Raw genomic sequence first — 14,551 nt, forward strand, 5'->3', positions numbered from 1 at the left:
CTAAATAAATACACTGATGGAACATTTTAACTGTTTAAATACACGGAAAATATGTTTTATTAAAGAAATAACCTTATTTTTCCAAAATAGAATATCTTTCAAGGAAAAACTTGCAATTCTTAATAAATTTGACCCAAAATGCTACATCAACAATGATTTAACATTACCAAAAATCAGGTAGGACGCGTTCAAAATCATTCAGCATTTTACTTACGGATTATTCGGAAAATACAGATTTGTAATATTTATGTGAAATTAAAAATAAAGCCAATATACCAGATTCTAACGCCCCGTCCACACGTGTGAAGTTTTAGGCAGCAACATCAATTGATCCTTCAACTGAAGAGAAGAATAATAATTTTCCACCATGTGCTAATGAATCGGGAGACAAAAGCAAGCATTCTGCTAAAAACTGGGAATCTCCATGGTAATCTGGCATCGAGATACAGGAACTCAAAAGGAAAAAATAATCAGTGTTAAGAATATCCATCTGGGGTCTACACCGGGCGTTTCGAGGCGTCTCTTCAAAGGTAAAATAAATATTGTTTTTATGGGATTTCACCATGTTGACAATCTGACCAGGTTAGATAAAAAGACTGAGCTTTACAGACAGGATTAAACTGCCTCATATTTGGCACCGAAGACGGCTGGGAATGGTATAGCCAATATGGAAATTGATAAGCCCTATTTAAAGAATTTCGGGTCAAAAACAGTTATTCCAGCTAATTAATTAAATAAAAACATGGAGAACTGGACTTATCGCCTCAAGAGACTTGAACAACTTTCAATGAAACTACTTATAGTTTGCACATTATGTTCTCCATTTTTTTTATATTTTGGGACATATGGGGGGTAAACAATAAATAATTTGATGTCAAATTGGGGTCATGAGAGGCACATATTGCATTTCCAATTACTTTCCCACGCACCTTTATTCTTCGCGTTTGGCTCTGGAACCCAATCAGTTCCCACCAAAGAGAAGAAGTAATGTAAAAAGGCAGATTAATCACGGAAATGATGTGATAAATATGTCGCACGGTCACGCATACTAACACACAGATAAAGATGAGGTTCTATTTGTAATCTCTGATCGCGGGGAGTGAATGCTTGGAGGGGGAGGTTACCCCTACCAGTCAAAATCGCCCCCACAAACAAAAAAAAATAAAATAAGATATCTTGTTGTCCTAACAAAAAATTTGCAGAATGAATATCTTCTCTTAGTAAATGTATTGGATATATGTACCAGCACATACATGTGCACAGCAGACATGTTGCAGGGTAGGTACACAGAAGAAGTTATGTAAGTCAGTATAGGTCAAGCTGGCTGCCTTAATAAATTCTTCTATTCAGAGTTTTACAGAGGCGAAGCGGAGTTATGAAAAAAGAAATAGCGAGTCACGTAAAACGCGTGTTTACAGAGGAAGAGGTTCTAGAACTCTGCAATGTAAAGACAGATAAAAAGTTATTAAACAAAATAGCCAATCACTGACCAATCGCTGACCACTGTGATCCGAGCGGTCACTCTACATCAGATGACAAAGGCAATGCTTGTAAAGAGAACAGTAAGAAACCAACGTTCTCATGGGTTCCAAGTCTCCAATTTATTCAAAATACACACATTTTTTTTACTTGACCCTAAGGGGTTAATTTTCTATAGTTAGTTGTAGTGGGTGGTTGGTTAGTGGGGGGTTTAGTAGAGAGGGTTAAGTATGGGTTAAAAAAAAACACAAATAAATGAAAATCATATAGGCAAAATCTTATAGCCATTTTTACTAGCTGCGTATACTTTATATACCTGCAAAACCCATTTTTTACATTTTATTCCTAAAAAATAGGCGGAGCGTGGAAGAGGAGGGCAACTCCAGCAGCAGGGCTGCATCTACCGTTGCTTTTAGCCTGTGCAAAAATATGATTATGTGTACGTTGTAATATTTGCCCCATCATTGCATGAAATGCAATATATAAGGTATTTCCAAAATAAAGACTCTTAAATTCATGTATTTTGGGATATTTGTGTCACCTCAGTTAATTTTGTGACAATTTGTCACAAGTAAATGATGCTTTTTAAAAAAATATTTTCATACATGAACACAGAGAAAGCATAAGTAAAGAAGTAGGAGGAGCCAATCACATGTATGCTATCTAAACGCTAATGTTTTGCTAGCATGCATGTGATTGGCTGCTGCTTCAGTGACCTTATACATGTTACACACAAATGCTTCCTGGTTTCAGTAGAAGCAGCCAGGGGAGGAGTTACACGAGACAGAAATCTCATTTTCTAATGTCAAAAAATAAACAATTTATACGCCAATTTGCATGGGGGTTCTTCTTTAAAAAATTAACTTTATTTGGCTTTTAATCAACCAATCAGTGACATGAAAACAGAAGAAGAAAGAGGAACGTAGCCGGCCATACCATGCCTCCACTCCACCAAACAGCAACCAACCTATGAGTATAATGTATTCACTAATTTGGGGGGTTTCCGGGGCTATTTCTCAACAATATCACTACATTATGAAGAACCAACCACAGATGGCTCTGAATAAATACAGAATAAAAAATAAAATCCAACAGAAGCCATAAATCCTCATTTATTACAGTAAAAGTCTACATATTATCAAACAAAATCTATCATTTAGTAAACATTTCTCGAGCAGATCCAAATATTACCATGTTTGAAGTACAGAAGTAAACCGATTGGAATCGCAAAAACGCATATATTTTCTCTTTTTTTTGCCCAAGTTTTTTAGATCAATGATAAAAGTCACTGTATTTACCCCAAAAACTCAAAACTGAGAAATATATGAATAATAAACCCATAAACCTGACATCAATTGAAAGTTCTTAGTTACTTCTGTACCATCAGCAACGTACCTGGGAACATTGTTAATGAGCTCACCCTGAGACTCACGGAATATTAACCCTTTAAAAGCCCACTGTGGAGACTTTACATAGAGATAGATGTGATAACCAAGCGGCTCTAATGCCAGTCCTCGTGGAAACCTTAACTTGTCATTAATTAATTGAGTCACCTGCATTCAAGCAGGGATATCAACCATTACGTACATTGCTGATAGAAAATGCATCAATCAGGAAAGGATGGAGTCAGTTCCAGGCTCTGTGACCCTGAGAATCTGCCCTTTAACCTTGAGGCAAAAACCTTGGGACTCAAACCTTGGTATGATTACAACTCAAAGCCGATGTATTGGTTCTACTCCGTCTTATGGAATTAATACCGTCAACTTCCTATACACAATAAACGTATATTAGATATATATATACATCACTAGTATATTTCTACTATATAACCAGGCTTGGCAAAGTTGTAGTATAATAATGTTAAACGGGCTGTTGAAAGTAATTGTGGGTAATAGTGGCTTCGGCGACATCACCAAGGAAACAAGTCAACCGGGTTCTGTCAAAAGCAAAAGCCTGAGCAAGAACTGGGATGTATCCAACCCCATTGGCAGCGCACAGAAGGTGCCCACGACGCGTGCCAGTGTGTAGGAGTCAAGGACATGGTGACAGTAGGGAAGCCATATGGAGCCACAGCTTTACATCAGCACCGTATCAGCACTAGGAGCAGGGATGTACAGCGGGGGGTTCTCTTAAAAGATACCTAAATTCAGAGTTCAGAAGGTATCTTTCTAATAAAATCAAATTTAAAAAAAAGTGATTCAGACATTAGTGCGCTCTGCTGACCACCAAGAAACATTCCCAGGGGAACAGGCAGGAGAGAAGTAACTCCCATCATGGAACATAATAACGTGGGTGCGTGTATATTATATATATATATATATATATATATACAGTATATATATACACAAACATATATACTACTGGAGGTAGTCATTATTATTATTTTATTATAATTATTTTGTTGTTAATAATAATATAATAATAATGAATAAAATACTTTATTATTGTTATTAGCTCAGTTTTGCATTGTATGATCTTTTGGGGTTTTAGATGCTATAAGGTGACACTGAATACCTGGCACTGGAATCCTGTCTTTAGAGGTTAGTTGGGTTAGATGCTCCAGGATGGAACCTGAGGCCATAAGGGGCATGTGAACTATGCAGAGGCAGGGGCTGGGGCAGAGGCAGGGGCTGGGGATGGGGCAGGGGCTGGGTACCGGGCAGGGGCTGGGTACCAGCCGATAAAGTCACACTCCGAGCAGACAAAGCTTGGATTAGGACTCGGCCATATGCACAGCGCAAGCGGAATCAAAGCATCGGATGTACACTTAAAGCGCCCATCTCACGGGAGGGCGCAGCGTAACCGGGGAGCTCCCGGGAGGACATTCTAAGGCAACGGAAAGCCTGTGAAAGCTGCTCTCAAACCACACGGGCTTAACGGGAGATCTAAAGGCTCTGCAGAAGGGAACAAAAGGGATGCTCTTGAAAGCAACAGACTGAGGCTCGCGGGGGTGCGGGATGCAGGCGGGGAGGATGGGGATGCTGATGCTGCCTGTATCCGCCAATGCGGCGCTCGCGATGACACTCACCCGCCGCTGTCATGAAATCCGAGGCATCCCGACGGCCACCGGCCCGTCCGCTCACTTGGCTCTCACCGCCATCTTCCCGTTGCTCCCCGGGGCCCGGGCATGTGCCGGCCCAAGCTGCTCGCTCCCGACCGGCGGCCATCCCACCACGGGAAAGTAGGAGACGTGCGCGCAGGGATAGGATGCGCGCCCCCGAGAGCCAGAGCGCGCAGGTGAACTGAGTGGAGAGGGGGAGAGAGGGAGGAGGCGGGGCTGGTGGTGCTGCAATACTGAGCACGGCCATACGATTAATTTCATATATTTATATATATTATATACATACATATAGTGCCCGCTTTACAGCTTTATTAAAATATATATGTATAATGCCCCCGGGATTCTCTGATTCAATGCTTTTTGAGCCATTAAAGAAGCATTTTCCCCCATTTTTCTGCATACTCCAGAAATTCCACAGTGTGAACTGCTTTAGTTAGTTAGCATTTATTCCGAGACTGGATCCTTAAAGTGCTTCCTTTATGGGTTTTCATAAGACCCTCTTTAATGAATATGTGTTGCCCATGACTGGAAACTGTGAAGTGTCATTTGGCTTGGCATGCCCAGAGTGCTCATAGCTCCCAGCCCCCATTTTAACCAGTACCTGTGTATCTATTTGAAGGGGTAGTTATGCTAAGTAGTGCTCCTGGCCATACTGGGCTCGACTTGGTGGCCCTGTCAGTTTAAGGCAAGTGGCTTTCAAATGATTTACCCGCGGCCTCACGTTACAGTTATAAAGTGGCACAGAGTGCGGTATAAAGTATCCAGCTGGCAGCCAGGGCCGGATTGGGAATTAAAACCAGCCCTGGAAATAATTGAATGCCAGACCTAAATTTCTTGGCACCATTTTTGTGCACACGAGACTTGTTGTTCCAGTCATCTACCACCCACTCAGTAAAGTAAAAAGTATGTGGTTTATTCTTTTCCTTTTTCAAAACACACATTATGACTTTATTAATTGCCAGACTGTGAATGATATCACCCATTTCTGGAAGCAGTATTTATTACAATAATACTATATACTATATACTACTAATATACTATATATTACTACTACTAATATACTATATATTACTACTACTAATATACTATATATTACAATAAATATTCTTTAATTAGAAGAGCCAGTCAGTGCCAGATTAAGCTTCTCGGAGCCCCTCAGCACATGTGCGAATGTACAAACACATGGGCAAAAAGACACACATTTATCATTACCTTTCAAGCATGTGGCTCCTCTTCTGCGTGGTGAGAGATGCATGATCACAGTGTGATTAGCAGATTGTAATGGCTCGACTGTGTGGGCTACCCGGCAACCACCAAGATAACCGGGACTACGTGTAATGGACGATAGATGGGTCTATTCATACTTTTGGCTTCTAAGAAAACAGCAGGACCCATTTTACACTTTTTTGCAACAATGTAAATTACCGGTACTTTACTTTACAAATGCCATTAAAATGGTTTTATATATTCTTATAAACTTTATTTTTGAAAAGTGGAGTGGATGCTACGGATCGCTGGGGACACCCTATGAACGCTGGGATCGCGCATCATCGATGACGTACCTGGTACGTCCCGGTCTGCCGGTGACCTTTGACCAGGAAGTACCAGGTACGTCCCGGTCTTGAAGGGGTTAAACAAAAGACAACCAGTAATTTGCTAGTAATGGCAATCTTGAGTTGAAATACAAAAAAACATATAGCGGGTGTGGGGAAAGGGGCAAATACATTTGGGGGAATTGTGAGGAATAGAATAGAATTGTGACTCTCTGCAGTTGATCCCCATAAAGTGGCTCATTGGTTAAAGGTGGGTGGTAGCTAACCCTCAGCCCCACCCATTCCCACCTCTAGCCACACCCCTGGTACAGGTGCCCCATTTTGGTCACCTGAAAGGTTGGGTGGTATTCCCTTACAAAAAATTACCGCAGTTTTTCTGAAGTAATACTGCTGTTTTTTGGACATGAAAAAACGGCAATACTGCACTTTTACTGCACTTTTTTTATATATTGCAAACCTACAGTTGTACTTCAATATACTGCAGCTTTATTGCATTTGTACTTCTGTACAAAAATAATACAGTGAAGTACAAATGCAGTAAAAGTGCAGTAATACTGCAGTAAAAGTGCAGTATTGCAGTTTTTTCATGTCCAAAAAACTGCAGTATTACTTCAGAAAAACTGCAGTATTTTTTCGTAAGGTTTACATCTGTGTATAAGGAATATCCTCTTGGCTCCCAAAAGGGACAAAAAGAGGAAACTCAGTAAGAGAACCATAGAGTATTTCAACATAGTTGGTTAGATATGTTTACAGTGTACTGAGCATTGTCTACACAGAAGGCACTGTGTCGTTTCAAGGAGGCAGGGTGTAACCAGAGCTCGGGGCTGGTGCTGCTTTCCATATTACTAAGAAACAGCCAAATCTCAGAATCCGAGGCGATCATGGTGCCTTTTTCCTGCTGCTGGGAGCTGCAGATCGTTGCCTGCATTGTCTTATTCCTGCTGTTTATTTCAATATACAACAGCAGTACAAGCAGACATAATGGCTTTGATCCAGAAGGAAAAGCCGTGCTTATTACCGGCTGCGATTCGGGCTTTGGGAATATGTTAGCTCACAGATTACTGGAAATGGGCTTCACGGTGTTTGCTACCTGCCTGGATCCAGGTGGAAAGGGAGCTCAGTCACTTATGAAGAAATCTACCCCTGACCGGATTAAGATTGTCAGGCTCGATGTTACAAGCGATACAGAGATGGATGATGTTAAGCAATTTGTGCTCAACAACCTTCCCGAAAAAGGTAAACTTTCATATATGTTACATTTAAGAAAGTATATATATATATATACGGTAACTTGAATATGACGTGTCCTGTAGGTGAAGACCTATGGGAAATATGCTAAGGATGGGACAAGCACTGTTTATTTTTTGTTCATTTTATTTAGATTTTTACCTCTGTTTTAATAAACATGGGTTTCTGTAAGGTATCATAAAGGAACACTCCAGCCATCATATTACGTTAATGAATATTGTAACTGTGTCATCCCTTTAAATTTTTGTGGCATTTCCCCTTACATGGGGGGATTGGGCGAACACTACGGCGGAGGTCTGCGCATGCCCAGAAAGTGCTCCCATTGCTTTCAACTCCTCTGTTTATGTTTCTTTTTCTTCTTTCTATTTTCTGAAGCATGCATACTCACATTGCTCTTTAATATGCACTCTCCTTTAGTGGGGCTGTCAGGGGCAGGCTTGAGAAAGACCTGTGTGTCGAAACGTTGCCTGTGTGAAATAAACTCACCTTACCATTTGAGTGCTGAGCCTCTGCTTCTTTACTTTGGATTTATTGAAGGACTTGGTGGTACCCTGGCTCGTGCACTCACAGCTGAGTGCTGTATTCCAACCTTTGTTTATCCTTTAAAGGAACGGTGATTTATTAAATGATGAAAGTATCCCCTCTCACTCTGCCAGTCTTTATAGAGCCCAAAACCAGTTCAGTGTACAGAATACCCAAATATGTACAATGTGCTCTTATACGGCATACAAAGTCTGTAGGAGCCTGCGGATTTACAAGACATTACAAGTAAAGCATGCACACAAATAATTTAAAGAGTTAAAATGAGGTCAGCCTAGGAAGTTATTGCCTCCCTGCCCTGATTGCCAGCCTAGTAAAGTTTGAGAATTTCCAGATCTCCCCATGAAATATTTCATTTTCAGAAAGCACTCACAGTTCACAGTGTGTGATTTTTGACATCCTGCCCCTTTAAGGACTGTCTCTCTAGGCAGCAACACACAACCCAGGGATCCATCCATAAGATTCACAGGCACTTCAGCAGTAGCACTGTACTTCTATACAAAAAACATACTCAATATAGATCTTAACATAACACAGAAACCCTTCCATGTTAACACACCCAGTCCTATGCAAAGAGTTAACTCTTTAATAGATATGAAACAGGTAAAGGCAATCTATTAAAAAGCACACCAAAGGCAATTATTATTAGTATTATTTTCCTATATAGTGGTTCCTAATTTCTTTTTTATTTTTATTAACAGTAAAAATAAACATATAAGTGCAGACATGAATTTCATACAAACACATCAAATGTTATGAAACTTATAACCAGTGCCAAGTTATGAGACACACAAAGCTTAATATACAAACCAACACCCTGCTTGCTTTTTCCGAAGCGTTACTGCATTGTCTGCAAAGCCAAGGTTAAACAGCTTTGGGCCCTGGAGAAATTATACAGCAAGGCTCACTCTAGGGGGCCAGGGAGACCCCCATGATCACCTGGGCTGAATACTTACCTCTACGTTGCCCAGGGTATGCAGGAACCCAGCAGAGTCATGTCACGTTATGTCACATGACCCTGCTGCGGTCCTGCTTCCCCTGGGCAGTAAAAGAGATCGCAGAGGTAAGCTGCCGTGCAGAAGTCTGCAAGTGCCACAGACAAATATGCAATTGAGGTAAGGGTGGGGGAGGTTGTATGCATGAGTATGTGTGAATGAGTGAATGACTGAGTATGTGTGTGATAGCATGGATGTGACCTGGGGCAAAGATGGCACAGGCAGGGTGTTTGGGGCAAGCATGGCACAGGGAGGCTGTTTGGTGCATAGATGCACAGGGAGGCTGTTTGCTGCATATATGCACAGGGAGGCTTTTTAAGGGACAAGCATGGCACAGGGAGACTTTTTTGGGGCAAGCATGGCACAGGCAGGCTTTTTGGGGGAAAGCATGGCGCAGGTAGGCTGTTTGGGGACAAACATGGCAAAAGCAGGCTGTTTGGGGACAAATATGGCACAGGCAGGCTGTTTGGGGCAAAGATGACACAAACATGCTGGACAAAGATGGCAAGTCCTATGAGTCCAATCTGGGTGCTAGTGAGGTCCTGTACAAGTAAACTGGGTCCTGTGCAGCTGTCCCACTTACAGGCAGTGGGAAGCACGGGCCACTGGAGAGATCCCCTGGGGTGGTGAAAAAAATCAATGGAAGTCTGTGCTGTACTTTTATTGCTGCTCCTACATGGCTGAAGGGGTAAGGTGACCATATCTCCCGTCCACTTCCCAAGGACAGCTTCAACTTTCCCGTCCTCTTGCTGCATCCCCATCACAGGTGACCCAATTTTGACAACTGAAATGTCGGGGGTATACATGTGTAACAGCACAGGTAAAGTGCCCTGCTGCAGTGGGATGTATAAACTCATGGACATCACTCTAATGCCTAATAAATGAAGTGTGTGTGTAACCCATCTGTGGGTGTCTTTATGACTTCGCTCACCTGCTCTGACTAGAATGACTGCCATTGACTAGAATGAAGGCAGCACAGTGATAAAGACTATACATTTGGCCGCCTTGTGAGCTGTGTGCACATGTACATTTACCACAATGTTCTACATTATGTCACAGAATGCTGGCAGCCATATTGAACTGCTCCAGCAAATAGAACCAGTAGTTTTTAGGTAAGTATAATTTTGCTACCACAATGTATAATTCAATGGCAAAATACTTGTGTTAATGCCAAACCTAATTTCTAACTTAGACAGACAAAAAGCAGGGAAATACAACACACAACATAAAGTTATGTTTGTTCCTCCGTTTGGTTTTGCTAATGACATCAGACATGACATAGTGATGACATCAAAAATGTAAAGCTTTAATTGGGATACTAATGTAAAAATGATTAAGCGCCTATATTTTAGCGGCTGCCTGTGTATTTTGTTTTGTTTCAGGCCTGTGGGGATTAGTAAACAATGCAGGTATATCCACATGGGGCTTTGCTGAGTGGATTCACATGGACCAATATAAGAAAATCATTGATGTTAATATGCTTGGAAGCATTAGGACAACGCTAGCATTTGCACCACTTGTCAGAAAGTGCAAAGGTAAGATCTGTTTTTAAAATCTGTTGAAGGAGATAAACTCGTCTCTGCTAGTCATAATACAGTACAGATACCAATCTGAAGGAAGAAAGAAACCATTCAGCACATCCATGTTCCCAGTTGTTTGGTGCTTTGAAAACCATGAACCTTGTTTTGTCCTCGGCCTTGTGTTATGTACAAGAAACTTGCTGTTATGGGTTATACTTCCTCGCACATTACCGCTGTAGATCCTGGACTAGTGTAATGTATATAGCAGACCTTTTTTTCCCTTTCCATTATCTATTCTTTACTTACAGGGCGGATGGTGTTCTTATCCAGTATAAATGCCATCATAAGTTCACGAAACGGAGTCTATTCCATGACAAAGGCTGGTATCGAAAAATTCTGTGATTCTCTCAGACTAGAAATGATAGACTTTGGAGTGAAGGTGAGATTTCATATTGTTCCTTCCCAGAAAAGTCTATCAACAATGAGGGTTTTTTTTGTTTTTTTTTAACGCTCATAATTTCTTTCCAAAGCAATGATATGCAGATGTGCCATGCCAGCTCGATAACAAGGATATTAAACTTTGGTATCTCGCTAGTGGGAAAAAAATAAAATATTTTATAATGTGCAAAGAACCCTTACCAATCCGAAGGAAATAATAGTGTTTTTGCTATAAGTTAAAGCAAAGACCCCCCTTTGCTGGCTTTCTTCTTTCAGTAGAGGCATCCAAAGGGAGGAGAGAAAATGAGAAGGAAGTCTTTATTTTTTATTATTTGTTTGCTGGAAATTCATTTAAAATTCACAAATATTTGTTTATATTTCATAGTAAATTATGGGGGCTGGACTGTCTCTGATCATTCCAGCACAATAATGCAGTGATCTATGTTCATAGACTGATTGCGTTTTCTTATGATGTTGCCTAAGCCTAAATACTTCTACTATTTATTTGGTTATGTCTGCTACATGGTTTATAGGATTCTTTACATTTCTATTCTAGAGACCAGGCCTAGTATATATATATATATATATATATATATATATATACAACATTTTATTTGTATTTGGACAAAGAAATGCATACATTATTAACACTTACATTTGATACAGGATGTTGAGATCTGATCCTGGGATAATCCAAATGGTCTAGTAGTAACTATAAATGTAATTCATTTTCAGGTGTCCATTATTGTGCCAGGAAATTATGCACGAGCCACAAGTATCCAGGGCCAGAGATCTGCAGAAGAAGTGTGGAACTCCATCCCACCTCATGTAAAGGAAATTTATGACAAAGAATATGTGCAAAAAGTAACAGACTTTGTTAACAAAGAACTTCTCAGCGGAAGTGATAAGGCATATGAGGTCATAGATGCTATTGTTGATGCTATCACTTCAGATAAACCAAAAGCTCGATATTTGGTGGCAAGCCTAAAGGAAAAGATTGCGGTATTTGTCTACTTATATTTTCCTACCTCTATTGTTGACACAATTTTATCTAAAATAATGAGGAAATGATTAACTGAGATAAACATTTGTACATGGGATAGCATTGTTTAACTATCTCTAATATCTCCAATATCCCTTTTTCTAATAGATTAGAAAGTACATCATATTTAGAGGTAACCTAAACCGAGACAAAAGGGAATCCTTATCTATACTGATATAAATCTTTGTTATTCTATCTTTTATCCTTTAGGTGAATGTAGCGAGAAAAAGAAAGTGTCTAAAACAATCATATATCAAAGTCTTTTTGTAGAGAAAACAAATCAAACTAGTGACACTGAACAGCAAGAAGCTGGCCTGAATGTATATTTTTTATACAGTTTAGTGTTAATTGGCATGGGTCCGTTGATAAAATGCTGCGCCACCCCAATAAAACCACACCAAGATATGCACACAAAAAAGCTGGCAGGCGCACACGCACACACCCAGACATAAACCCGGTGTGGGAAGGTAAGGGAGTATCTTTATGTAAGCCAAAGGGTGGAATACTATATTCCCTGTCTGAAGGGGTTAATACTTCACTTACATTCCTTCTTAGGCAAAGGTAATTGTCTCAGCGCTTAAGTGTGATTGTGGGAGAGTGAGGTGGTCTCATGCTCAGAGACCCTACAAAAAAAGCTCTGTGAACACCTGATATTTACTGTGTTTTTGTAACTGGGAACCAGAGTAGCCGGCCAGAGTGCTAGAGAGAAAGATCTGTGCTTAGATAGTGTCCAACCATGGAGTAGCATCTGTTTTTTCTTTTCTTTATTTGTGGAAAACCTGATTGAAAGATATAGTGCTTTGTACATAATAAATCGCCATAAAAGAATCTTATCTGATCGTCAGTGTTTAACTCGGTCAACCTGTCATACTAGACACACATCCTAACATATCCATACATGCTATCATACCTAGAGACACACACACAAATCCAGACAGACACACAAATCCAGACACATGCATCTCCCTTACCAGGGACAGGGAAGCTACTGCCCTCAGGAACTAAAACAATCATGGCTTTCCTCGTCTACAATATGACTATTTGTCTTCTTCAAACCCCAAATGAGTCCTGGACCTCTGGGTCATTATATTTTTTATTTCCAGTTAGCAATGCTATATGCCCTCCAAGAAAATGTCATCCTAACACAATAGTCTATTTGTATTTCGTCATCATTTCCTATGAGCAGAAGAATGGTTTTACTGTTATGACCATTAAAAAGAAATGTAGAATGTCTACATAGCGTTATTTGCCTCTTTGTCCTGGTCGCATAGTCACTATTGTTGTTTTTTTTTGCTTTTGCGTATTATATTTGGGCTTCTGGTGTATATCTACAAGGCTCCTTTGGTAATTCACAGACATGTTCAACATAAACTCTTCTGTATAAACATAATAAATAAAAAGTCATCAACGCGCCCTGGATTCTGTATTATTGTCCTAATACTGCTTTCTGAGATACATCCTGATGTAATATTTGTTTAAAGTTGGCCACACATATTTGGAATTGGTTTCAGAAACTTGTTGAGTTAATACTGTGTTAAAAGTATACCACAAAATATACCAGCTCATCTGATTTATCCACAGAGAGCAGTCTTCTCATTTCCACATACATGTTCAGGGGAGGGCTGGTGTCATCTGATCCACGAGTAAACCCAGCCAGGTGGCCCATTAATGGATCAAATTGAGGTGTATTTGGGATAAAACATAAGTATATTAAAAAAAGGGGGCTACATAGAATACGGATCCCATAATAGGAACATTGGAAGGATCCAGACATGGTGTAAATGCTGCTCAAAATCCTTGTAACCACAAAAAAGTCCAGAATGCTCAAATGAAAGCAGCCCAGGGGGTAATTGCTCTCCTGCCAACCCTCCCCTGTACACGTTAATTTTTGTTTTATGTCAGAGTCTACCCTATAATTTCCAGATAATTAATTTGTTCTCTCCTTACCCTTGCTGTATGGTCTTGGCCTGGTATCTAGTTTCACACAAGGTAAAGTATCTGCTTCTCGGTTTTCACATGTAGGAACAGGACCGGGTAGAACACTGCACAGGGGGAAACCTGCACTGCTGATCAACCCAAAACCCATGAGAATTTTACCATAAACTTTGGGGTCTATTCACTAAACAAAAAGGTTATCAGGAGGCTTTTGTTTTAGTTCCTTGACTTCACTTTGCATTATGAAGTTGACAACCCCAGTGAGATTCTGCTACACAAAGAGCTTGGCTAGCCCTGTATAACCTATATGTATCAACAACATTTCTCCTTACACATTTAATTATTCATTATACAGGGTCAGCTCAGCCTGGAGAAATGTACCAGCGTTGGTCGTTCATAATCAATAGAGTCGGAACGGCATCTCTACCTTTAGTGAATAAACCCCATATACAGCACACAATACGCTAAACATTCACATCTCCGAATGGTTAGATTAGATGTTTTTACAACATTCCCTGGAAGTGCATATTTGCTTGGCCCCGCGACACTATTCCTTGTCCAAATACTGTTACTACGTCTACTGGTAAATAGGGCATTTAGGAGTATGGATACTGCTTGAAATATACTCCAGATACTTTCCTTAATACTTCTCCAGTCTCCCTTATTGTGTATACCACTACTTGATACGATAAATCTGACCCCTGATTCTGCAAAGGTGCATATGAACCCTTACAGTGACG

The 14,551-nt window shown here is 40.3% G+C and overlaps 2 protein-coding genes across 3 annotated transcripts in view; one reads left to right on the forward strand and one right to left on the reverse strand.

Moving 5' to 3' along the window:
- PAK5 (p21 (RAC1) activated kinase 5) overlaps nucleotides 1-4,686 on the reverse strand; it is a 57,191-nt gene extending 52,505 nt beyond the window's left edge. For both annotated transcript variants that reach the window (XM_053459512.1, XM_053459511.1), the window contains exon 1: nucleotides 4,508-4,686. In XM_053459512.1, the coding sequence (XP_053315487.1) occupies nucleotides 4,508-4,646 (139 nt within the window). In that variant the 5' untranslated portion in view covers nucleotides 4,647-4,686. The remainder of the gene's footprint in view (nucleotides 1-4,507) is intronic.
- Nucleotides 4,687-6,885: 2,199 nt separating this feature from the next.
- Nucleotides 6,886-12,294, forward strand: LOC128483350 (D-beta-hydroxybutyrate dehydrogenase, mitochondrial-like). Its single transcript, XM_053459516.1, has 4 exons — nucleotides 6,886-7,329; nucleotides 10,259-10,411; nucleotides 10,705-10,835; nucleotides 11,570-12,294. The coding sequence occupies exons 1-4, from the start codon at nucleotides 6,975-6,977 to the stop codon at nucleotides 11,903-11,905; spliced, it is 975 nt and encodes a 324-aa protein (XP_053315491.1). The 5' UTR covers nucleotides 6,886-6,974; the 3' UTR covers nucleotides 11,906-12,294.
- Nucleotides 12,295-14,551: the final 2,257 nt, after the last annotated feature.

The sequence above is a fragment of the Spea bombifrons genome, chromosome 3 (assembly GCF_027358695.1).
Source record: "Spea bombifrons isolate aSpeBom1 chromosome 3, aSpeBom1.2.pri, whole genome shotgun sequence".
NCBI classification, from domain to species: Eukaryota; Metazoa; Chordata; class Amphibia; order Anura; family Pelobatidae; genus Spea; species Spea bombifrons.

Coding starts and splice junctions, on each gene's coding strand:
- LOC128483350 (XM_053459516.1), top strand. CDS start 6,975: ATGGTGCCTTTTTCCTGCTGCTGGGAGCTGCAGATCGTTGCCTGCATT. Junction 10,412..10,704: donor ACTTGTCAGAAAGTGCAAAG/GTAAGATCTGTT, acceptor CTTTACTTACAG/GGCGGATGGTGTTCTTATCC. Junction 10,836..11,569: donor TGATAGACTTTGGAGTGAAG/GTGAGATTTCAT, acceptor ATTCATTTTCAG/GTGTCCATTATTGTGCCAGG.